Genomic DNA, 11186 nt, shown 5'->3' with positions numbered 1-11186 from the left:
TGGATTTCTAATCCAAGCATGATGTCGAGGAGGCATGGTGTGTTCTGAACAATTTGGAATGGACACACCTTGACCAAATTCATCTCCAGTCTCACCTTGAAACGGGCTGCGGTTCTGAGCCACGCCTGACGGAACACCCACGCCACGCCACGGCGGTGTCGGCATCAGAGAGAACTGGCTCCGTGCAAATCACGCGCCATGCTCTTACGGGGATACGGTCAAGCCAGCGAGCTCCACGTCTGGCTCGGGAGACGGCGACGGGCTGAGCGAGCGAGCGTGTGCAGTGCAGCCGAGAAAGAAGTGGAGAACGGATCAAAAACTTCCAGAAATCACCATGTCAATTGTCAACCAGCCGTAAGTCGTAGCCGGCGAAATCGTCGCGGCGTGAACATGTCAAACCATACTCCCAGTTGGGCCCGTTGAACGGCCCCAGTCGTCGTCAACTCGTTAAAGTGCGAGACAGCGAGCGATGGAACGGATTGCACCGTCAACTCGGAGAGACAGTGAGAGACAGCGAGCGATCGAACCAATGCGCAAGCCGGTGATTCTCACACACATCCACACCGGCCGTACGCCGGACACCGCGCCGGTGAAACGTCCTGCAAAACCACGGGCGAAGTAAACCCGGTTGACGCCAAAATGGACCAAATTGATCCTTTTCTGAAACTTCAACATAAAATGACCCCAATTTGCAAAAAAAAATCATAAACTGCCATTTTTTGCATGACGTCTGGGGCTAGATAGCATGGCACTAGGGCGCCATGGTAGCGACGTGTAGCATGGCGTCTCAGGCTAAGACGTCATGTCAAATAGCATCGCGCCCTAGCCCGAGGCATCATGCTATCTAGCCCGAGGCATCAATAGCATCGCACTCTATTGAGGTAATTTTGTGTTGAAGTTCCGTCCATTTTGACCCGGTTGACAGGACCGAGCCTTAGAATCAACAAAAGCGAGGCAGAAAATTCAAACAAAAAAAGGCGAGGCAGAAAAGGCCCCGGGCCAAACTGTATCGCTGACAAATGAAACCCGGGCGCGTCGCGCAACCGGAGGTACGCCAAGTACGCGAGGAAGCTGGGGAGATTGTACTCCCTCCTCCTACCGCCGCATATTTTCCCCCAGGATCCTCACCTCACCTCAGAAAGTGATCATCGAGATGCGGCGGCAGACAGACAGCCTTTTTGCCGCCGCCACCACCACCCGTATCTGTCAGGCTGTACCGCGAAAGAAATGTGTGAGGCCGAGAGGGAATTGGCGGGTACGGCGCAGGGAAACACAGCAGCGGGGCAAGTTGGAGCAGGGGCGGCAGCGCACAACAGTGCGAGCATCTGGCGATTCCAATTATTTGGTCCCCTTTTCTCTAATTGATTTGGTCCCTTCCCGTCCCTTGAGCCTGCGTACCACCGACACTTTGCATGGACCAGCAAAGTGTAAAATGTTTACTGCCCGACTCTGAACAACAGACACACACACACACACACACATACTCTTTAGTATGTACGTAGAACAGAATCTACCGATCTATACGTATGGGACAGAGACAATATATGCAACTGAAAGATGGGATTCGACTCGGCCCAGCAGAATAACGAGTGAACAAAGAATACTGCGTGGAAAAAAATTCATGCCAGACAACAAGAATAAGGACTTTTGAATGAAGAGTGTTAAAAGAGAAGTTCCAGGTGAACTGAACTGAATGCTCTCTATGCTCTCGACCCGACATTTTAATCGACAGCTCCGCGGAAAGGGGGTGTCATATCTGAATTACAAGTCATTATACGAAGTGGCAGCAGCTAGAATGGCAGCAACGAATCGGTGGTTTTTGCTAAACAAGTGGCGGCATGTACTGAAGCCAGGGTGCTGCTAACTCAGCACCCCATTATTGCACAGTTGTAGACGAAGACGCCGGCGCGCTCCTTCACCGAGAGCACCTCCCAGTCGGCGGCGGCGCCGGCGCCGTTCCCATCTTCGGGGCACCAGGAATGCAGCAGTATCACCTCGCCGCGAGGTCCCCTGTGGCCGCCGATGACCAGCAGCCTGTCGCCGCATCCCTTGAAAGCCAGGCCCCAGCCGTTGGAAGAGTCCGCTCTGACGGGCAAGGGCTTCACTATGTTCCATGTGTTGCTTGCCTTGTCGTACTTCTTCACCACGTTTGTGGACTGGTCAGCCGCGTAGAGCTGGTTATTTACAACGGCGATGAGCGGAGGCGACTGGGAGGCGCTGGTGCCTCCGGGGTACATATTATGTATTCTTCTCCATGTCCTGGTGTCGAGATCGAATTCCTCTCCACAAGTCAGAGAATGCCTCTCACTTGTCACACCCCCGATGACATAGAACTTGCCATCCATGAAGAAACCTGAGGAGAGTCTCCGCGGCAAGTTCATGTCTGGCAAGGTCTCCCACTGCCCAGCCTCTGAATTGTACAGCTCCACAGATCTCAGCACCTGCCCGTCCCTATCACACCCACCAGCAACAATGGCAATCTCACCAGAGCTTCCCGAGGCAAACAGGCAGCGAGGAAGATTCATCGGAGTGCAGCGAGACCAATGGCGTGTCAGTAGATTGTACATCCAAATAGCAAGGCCTGTATATTCTCGGCCAAAGACAAGCAGCTGTGTCCCAACAGCAAGTGACTCCTTGTCTGCACAGGAGAAGCAGTCATCACATGGCATTCTCGGGAGCCTCATCCACCGGTTTCGCGACGGATCGAATGCTTCCCAGGGCATAGCGCTACAGGCCAGATACACCCAATGCTCAACAATGCCATATTTCCTCCGCAGCTTGTACAGATATCCACCGTTAACCAACGTATTGAATTTCTTGTTCAGACAAGAGAGTGAAGGGTAGTCTGATCTGCTTGTCCAGGCAAGGCAGTCTTGAGCCAGATCATCATGAAGGCCTGGAAGGAAACAATCATTTGATCCATTGGAACTGGAATCACCTCCTGATTGGCTCTTCACAACAGCATTCTGCTTCTCCACTTCCAGTTCATTACTCCCCAAATCTGAACTATCACAGCAGGGAACAAGTTGCCCATTCACAGCAGAGCTTTTCCTTGGCTCCCTCGGGAAGTACTCATTCCTGACCAAGAGAAAGTAAGCCAAGGCGTACTTCTGCCAGGAATTATCCTGCTGACCTAACAGCCTGAAGAGGTGCAGAACTAGAGAACCAGGAACAGCAACAAGGCTTTTGGAGTTGCAATCTTGTAAATCTTCCATTGTTTTCCCTGACTTATCACCGCAGACCCAGGGACACAAAAGTTCAGAGGTTCAAAGGCTGCCCCTGGAAAATATATTGAGATGAAGATCAAAACAAGCACAAGGTTATTTGAAACGTTTCACAAATATTCTCGATCAAAAAGAAAAACAGCAGACAGTATATATACTTTCACCATAGCAACAGGTACAGAGTTCAACATCAGATTCATACAGGAACGTTCACTCTTGTAGCTGACTATTTGCACAGAAAATATTTACATTATTTACTTCAATGGGAAATCATTTTATTTCAACTTAACAGTATCGAGAATCAAGCAAGGAACTAAACATCAGCAGCAAAAAGGTGAGAAACTGCGTCAATCAACAAGACAATGGCTATATGATTTGTTCTTCAGGAACCTGGACAGCCAATCGACCAAAAAAGCTCATGGAGCTCCACAATAAAAAAAAGCCCATGACAATTAGTTACTATTTGCTTCAATAAATGAATGCCGTAAACATTGTACTAACATCCTTCAATGCACGAAGACAAAGGCCACGAAATATCAAATCTCAACAAGCTGCACAACAAAATCGTCGTAGCACACAACCTGGTAGCACATTAGACCTACCATCCGTCAGTTCTAGATCCAAGAACATGAGAAACAGTCCAAAATTAACGGTCCGATTTTACAACAGATTCACATGGAACACGTAAACTGGATTCTTACAGCTTCGCCGAAAGAACAAGAAGAAAATACTGAAACTACAAGATAATCCCAGATTTAGAGGATAAACCCGGCTAAAACACCTTCCTATGCCCACCGCAAACCAATCGACGCGCCAGTAAAAGAGAACACACGTCCGGTGGCCGCTGGAGCCATGAAAACGATGTAGAAACCACACATTCTGTCGCCCGGAACCGTCGCACATCACTAACAGGAAAGGTGACAAAGACGTTTCCCCAACCAATTCAGCAGCCACTGTCACCGTCAGACAAAACGGAATTTAAGTTGCTTGGGTACAATGTCACTCATCACTCGACGAGTCGTGGCCGGCTTCAGTTGGTAAAGTCACCCACCCCAAAAGGAAGAAGAAGAAGAGGGAAAAAAAGCAGATCACTCCGCCCACCTTCCTTCGCAGCGCAAACAGAGGATGGGAAGACGGGAGAGACGGGGCAGGGGAAGTCCTCACCTGAGGGAGACGGCGCCCCGACGGCGAGATCCGGGCGACCGGCGCGCCCCGACCGGCTCCATCCCGGCGCCAGCCACGAGCGGCCCCAGAAAACCTGCGAGCACGGGCACGAGGCGAAAGCGGTTACGACTCTGCGGCTGACTGCGGCCGGCACCGCCGACCAAACGAGCCCGCACTCCCGGAGCGCGCCGCGGCCAGGAAACGGGGGGAGGAGGAGGAGTGGGGAGAGGCTCACCGGAGACGGCCGGGTGCCCTCGCCGCCGGAGACGTGTGGGGTGGGGCGGGGAGGGGGCGCGGGTCGCCGACGAGATATGGGCGGGGCGGGGGGCGGTGGGGACCACCGTCAGTGGGACGGGGAGAGCATGGGGAGCCAAGAGATTTGGAAGGGGGTGTGGCCGGGGGAAAGGCGATATATATACGCCCATGTGATGTGCCGTGCCCAAGGCCGAAGTGCCAATGGATTAATTGCGAGCTTTGTTTTTTCACTTTGGCCGCCATCTGTCACGCGGCGGGTGCGGTGTACCCCCTCCTCCTACTCTTTTTTTTTAACCTTTACCGCCCTCGGTCGCCACGCCTTAATCCCACTGTACTGTTACCACTATCTCGAAACCGCCCAAAGATGGCTAAAAAAATCCCTCCCCCCACCGGCCTTCCCCGTCGCATCACACCCACACCCCCACACACCAATCAGAAATCAAAAGTAAAAAAAAAGTTAGGGCAAGATTTTACCACATGGCAGATTTTGTCGATAATGGCCAATCGAGATCCGGAGGCGGGCGGGGGGGAATGTGGACGCGGTCACCACGCTCAGAGGCGCACGCATGGCGAGCCAGCCCTGCGCGCAGCTAGTACCGCCACCGCTCTGCAGATCTGGTCTGATCCGCCCGGCCGCCCTCGGGCTCGGGCGGGGCGCGCGCTCTGGCTCGCTCGCTTGCTCTTTTTCTGCCTGCCTGCGGCTCGGAGCCGGATCCCCTGACGTACGGCAACCTGACGTTGGGCCACTGACGCGTGGATCCGGATCCACACGTCAGCGAGTGCGCCGTACGTCACAGGAGCTGCGTCCCTGCGGCTCGCCCTTTTGCTATTATGGAATGTTTTCGGCACAGTGTACTTGCCTCTCTCGGGTTCAGGGCGAGGAAGGGATAGACGGATGGACGGACGGGTCGACGTCCACGGTGAAAAGAATCTCGAGGCCCGAAAGCTACCTACCCTCACCCCCAGGTAGGGTAGGCCACGCACGGCACGACCGGTTTTCACGCACGTTGAACCCAGCGCAGCGGGCGACAGGGTGAAAAGGACGCCGCATTATCCATCCCCTCCCCTGCTTGTTAGTATATTTCTCATCATTTCTCCGTGTCAGCCCACTACGGAAAAAGATCAAAGCCCAGGGCCAATCAGACCTCTTGTTACCGTTGGGCGACAAAATACGTGACGCACGCCGCCACCAGGACGGCATCCCATCAACCTAATTTTTCCGTTGCTTCGGAAAAGTGCCTGTATTTTTTAAGCGCTGCGCCGCGCTGGCACCAGAAATGGTGGCGCTCAGCAGTGTGCAGATAAGGAAATGTGGGAGTATTTTTTATGAGCGAGCGAGGGCGGCAACTGGCGCGTATTTTACTCGGCCGCCGGCCGGCCCGCCAGGCTGTGCGGCCCGGATAAGGATGGCTGTCCTCTCGCGCGGCAGAGGGGGCGGCGAGGGTAAGTAAAGTCACCTCCTCACCGGTAAACGGGAAAGTTACGCGCCCGCCATTGGCGGCCTCGTCAAACACAGTGCCTGCCCGCAAGTGGCCACGCCCCCTTTCGGTAGATAAGGTAATTTTATTAATTAATTAGGCCAATCGCGTTTGACCGCCGGGCTGAGTTACTGCAGCTCCGCTTGACCTGACCCCTCCCCAGGATTTTTGCCCCGTCGTTTCGCAAAGGCCGCCGGGCAGAGTTACAGTGGGCTGCCTTTTGATGACGTCATGGCGCGCACAGACAGATAATGTGCCAAGTACTAGTACTACACAGATACTGCATTACCCGGACCATTGACGCCGTTAAAACATGAAACATCACGGGCATAATTTCATCACGAGATTAAGCGAGCTCGGCCCGTGCAGTTGTAGCCGTGTCTGTCTAGCTCGACGGACGGAGCCATGCATGCATTCTGCTTGAGCTGGTACGGACGTGCTACGTTCGTGCAGCAGCAATAATCAGCCAAGCCCCGGCCCGACGGAAACATCCCATCGGCGTCCATCGATCGATCGACAGCGGCAGGCGCCGGAGAGTCCTTTCCTTTCTTTCTCCTCCCCGATCCATGCTTGACCGGGACAAGGCAACCGCAAACACCTTGCACGGCCGGGGCGGGGGCTACGCGCGCCCCTGTACAGCGGCCACTGTTGCGATCGAGGAGACGCGCGGCCAGATCTGGCTCGCCACCCGCAGCTGACGGTGGAGGAGACGCTCTGCCACTCTGGCCGGCCCGCCGCCGCCGGCCACCGCACAGTGCGGCACGTTGCTCCTGTTGCCGGCAACAGTGGGCGTCGCGCTCGACGGATCGATCGGCCGATCGAACCCAACGAACCTTTTCGTTCCGTCGATCCTCTCCGTAGATCTCCATCATGCCACAGTAAAGCCGATCGAATACTACCAGACTGGGCTGGGCCGGGCTGGCAGGAGACTTGGCGGGTACGTATCCGTTTCCGTGCAGGAAAATGAAATGAATGGATGGAGACGGACGGAAAGGGCGGAGGGGAATCATCTGGAAGACAGGCGGCACAGTTAGCAGCGCCACTGTGGCATGTGGCGCGCCATAAATGGGGGTTTAAAGCCTAGCGCAGGCCATGCGCATATACTCCCTCCTTCCATCTATATAGGGCCTAATACGTTTTTTAACACCGCATTTGACTATTGACAAGATTAATAGTACATAACATGCACAATGTGAAATTTATATCATTGAAAGCTTCTTTCACACATGAATTTAACGATGTGCTTTGTGTAAGTTGCATGTCATATATTATTGCTCTAATATTTGGTCAAAGTTAGCCTCAAAAAACGCATTAGGCCCTATATAGATGGAAGGAGGGAGTAGCTAGCTAGCCCACTGTAACCACGTTTGGGACTTGCGCTGCTACTTTTCCTTTCCTTTCCTTCCCTTTCCTTTCCTTCCAGGAGCTGCTACTGGTAGTAGCTGTAGAATGCGCCTAGCCTAAGCTACGCTGCCACGCTCTTTCGAGCATAATCCACTGGACGGGCAGGCTCCCTGTTTTCTTTTTGCGAGGGAGAAAGGTGGTGCTGAGAAGACAGCGATCGACCGGGAGAGGTGAAATGCAGTGGCCAGTGGGGGGTTGATTATTAGGTGCGCACCTAACAGTCTTTTTAGGGACTAGGTAGTAGGTGCATTGCATGGCATGGCATGGTATGCATGGACGACTAATCTTTTTGGAGATGATGCTATTCTACTACTATCTTTTCTTTTAGCAGGAAGTTAAACCCCCCACATCTCGTCTCGCTCTAACATATTGGCTTTGCACTTTGCAGGACGGGGCAAAGCGTGCTAATTAGTGCTTGCTTTTTACTGCTACAGGGCAGTAGTGATGGTGGTGGCGGTGGTGGTGGTACTCCCCCTAACCTAACCTACGCAAGTGGAAAAAGGGCTCCGGAACGGGATGGAAATGCGCTCGCTTGCCGCTCTACTCTGCTCACATGATCCTCACATGCATCTGTGCACTGCTAACCAACGCCCCTCACACTCACCAGAGTGGCTGGCTTGATGGGTGGCGGTGACAGCGGTGGTGGTGTGGTGGGGCGCCCCCACTCCTTCCCTGTTCCTGATAGATCCACCAACCCAGCTGTGCCTCCTTTTCTTCCGTTGCCGTGGGCCACCCCCCGCAACGCCTATCTTTTGTCCCGCCTCCTTCCTTCCTTGTGTATCCCTCCTCTCTTCCCCTACTCGTTTTTTCCCCTTAGCTTTTCTTTTCTTTTCTTTCGGGGAGAAGAAAGCTGGCGCGGTACACTGCCAAATGCTCTCCCTCTCCCTGTAAAGAGACCTCGCAAACGACGAGAAATGGAGAGTTCATTCATGCATCATGTTCAGCGTGACGTTTCCTCAGAAAAGAAAAAGTTCAGTGTGGGAGGGCGTGGATCGTTGTCCAGCATGCACGAAGGTAATCAGCGAGATATACGCGTCGCACCGAGGGATGCACGGGCTCGCAACGTGGTGGAACAGTGTCCACGCGTGACCCATCCACCGATCATAGGAGAGAGAGGAGAGGAGAGGAGAGGAGAGAGGAGGGCGTTGGCGGGGGGCGGAGGAGCGGACAAAGGAGGTGAATTGAAGCGGCCAGGCAGGAAAGGAGGAGGCGAGAGCACGAGAAAGGAAAAACGGGCGGTGGCGTGGCCTTAACTCGGCTGCAGATGCGCTCGACGGTGGTGGTGGTGGTGGTTCCATGTTAATCCCGCCCCATGTGACCCCTGCCAGTGCCGCCCCTTAATTATTCACGGCCCCATCCACCTCCCCACGGGCCACGGGGCCCCGTCTTCGTCTCCTCCTCGGGGGCTTTGCGATCCCGCGGCCACATGAACCCCAACACGGCTCCCCCTCACCTCGCCACGAATAAATGGTGAGAGCGCCCCTACAACATGGTGGTTGGTTCACACGCCAAAGCTACTAGTACTACGTTATCTGCGATGGTGCGAGACCGTTAGCTGGGCATTTTCTTATCTTTGTTTCCTCTCACTGTCATAGCCAAGGGGGGAATGGAATAACGGGCCGCCTTTTGCGCTGACGGCAATCAGCCAGCGTGCGTCCACCACCCGGAGCTTTATTTATCAGCCCAGGAGGGCTTTCAGCAGCTTTTAGCCTCGCCGGCCGGATGGACCGATAGATAGATTTCTTTCATAGATACATAGATAGATAGATCTGCGCCATGTTAGATAGATTTGATTTGATTTCCAACGACCCGCCGCGAGATCTATCGATCGATCCATCTATAATGCAATCCGGTACACCAACTGTAGAGGCCTGGAGGGATCGGGAGGGAGGAGAAATGGATCTGGTGCCAACCCGGCGGCCCCCTCCTTCGTTTGTTTAGCAGCACGCAAGCAAGCAAAGATTCCGCGCGCGTTCGTTTGCTCAGCTACGTACTGTATATACCATTATTAAGGGAGCCAGCCTATACATCTACAGTATCCGCGGTTTTTTCTACGGTAGTACCATGCCGCCGATAATAACTACTGTGCGGCGTATGCGCAGAGCCACGGTCGGTCGGTGTGGCGGTACGAATACGACACAGTGGCGTATTCATGCATGCATGCACAGATTTCATGCACAACGGGTGTATTTTTTTGCTTCGATTTTGTGCACGGGCTGGCTGGCTGGCTGGCATGCCTTGGTAATGGAGGAGTTGCGGAGTACCGCTCGGACGGACGGACGGACTCACGGACGGACACATGTCTCCGCCTCCGCGGCTGGATCTACCAATCACGCTGCTGGTACATGCTTCTGCTTGAAGCTGTCTGTGAGTGGTTTACCGGTAGTACCACCGAAGTTTGTCAAGCTTGGTGTGGACGGTTAAAGGCTGTCCCGGATTGAAGTGTCCGTGGTCATAAGGCTGGTTGTAATGGGGAGTATCATATACTAGTATCATGCATATGATACTAGTATATGATACTACCTCCCTAATGCATAATATCATATATTAGTATCATGTAGTACTTTATTTATTGTCATGCATGACACAAAGTAGCATAGCATTTAATATGATACGGTATCATGATATGATACTACATTCTTTCTTTTTTCATTTAATGCTATGATACATCATCAAAATTGCCTAGTTGGCATGCACGATACTAGTTATGATACTATCATTACGATCAGTCTAAACGGCAGTTTAAGAACGTTTAATGTGGCACAAGAACTGGTCGCTCTGCAGTTGGTAGAGCGTGCAAGGGCAAAGTACGGTTGGATTAGCAAAAAAGTTACTACATCACATGTGTAATAGTTGTAATTTCAGCTTAACTTGATGCAGATTTGCATTGGGACGTCTCCAACGCTGACCCTCAAATCTTCGCAACCGTTCGGACAGCGCTGTTTGGACTGCGGAACTCATCCAACATTCGCGGAGCAATCCAAACGCGATTTCTTCCGCAATCGTAGACAAACGTGAGAAGGTTTGCGGGAGTCTTGACCGCCCCCAAACCCGCTTCTCACCGCCACTGGTAGAAAAAGGGCCTGTTGTCCCGGTTCGTAAGGGCCTTTAGTCCCGGTTCCTGAACCGGGACTAAAGTGTCGGTACTAATGCCCTAAAGTGATGGGCCTCCACGTGGCCTGTGCGCGGAGTCCAGACAGGAGACTCTTTGGTCCCGGTTGGTGGCACCAACCGGGACCAATAGGCATCCACGCGTCAGCATTTCTGTGGCTGGGGTTTTTTTTTGAAAGGGGGGTGGGGTTGGGGGTTTTGGGGGGTTAATTTAGGTGTTTCATATATTGTGTTAGCTAGCTATAATTAATAGAGAGAAGTGTCCTCTCTTATGTCCGTGCTTGGTCGACGCTACGTACTATACATACGTATAGAGAGGACTAGACACGCTAGTTAGCTAGTAAGCAAACGAAGGAAACAGAAGATCGTCATGAACATATATGCATACAGAGAGAAGTGATATCGACCACCTCTCCTTCTCCGAGAGATTGGTCGAACAACAAGTTCTCGTATATCTATCCGACACTACCGGCTACATATATACAATAATTATCTCTTACAAATATAATCATACGGACTCATGGTCCACATAGTATTCTCCGTCTTCAGC

General features: G+C 52.9%; 1 protein-coding gene across 2 annotated transcripts; it reads right to left on the bottom strand.

The window, feature by feature from the left end:
- Positions 1-1627: 1627 nt before the first annotated feature.
- LOC123190452 (F-box/kelch-repeat protein At5g60570) lies at positions 1628-4780 on the bottom strand. 2 transcript variants are annotated; one of them, XM_044603096.1, is made up of 3 exons: positions 4624-4780; positions 4326-4482; positions 1628-3279 (listed from the first exon to the last, which is right to left on the bottom strand). In XM_044603096.1, the coding sequence occupies exon 3, from the start codon at positions 3213-3215 to the stop codon at positions 1866-1868; it is 1350 nt and encodes a 449-aa protein (XP_044459031.1). In that variant the 5' UTR covers positions 3216-3279; positions 4326-4482; positions 4624-4780; the 3' UTR covers positions 1628-1865. The 2 variants fall into 2 exon arrangements, with proteins under 2 accessions (XP_044459031.1, XP_044459030.1); XM_044603095.1 differs by having other exon boundaries at positions 4389-4482.
- Positions 4781-11186: the final 6406 nt, after the last annotated feature.

Source organism: Triticum aestivum, chromosome 2A (genome assembly GCF_018294505.1).
Source record: "Triticum aestivum cultivar Chinese Spring chromosome 2A, IWGSC CS RefSeq v2.1, whole genome shotgun sequence".
NCBI classification, from domain to species: Eukaryota; Viridiplantae; Streptophyta; class Magnoliopsida; order Poales; family Poaceae; genus Triticum; species Triticum aestivum.
The sequence above is the reverse complement of the archived record's forward strand: the minus strand, read 5'-3'. Positions and strand labels throughout refer to the sequence as shown.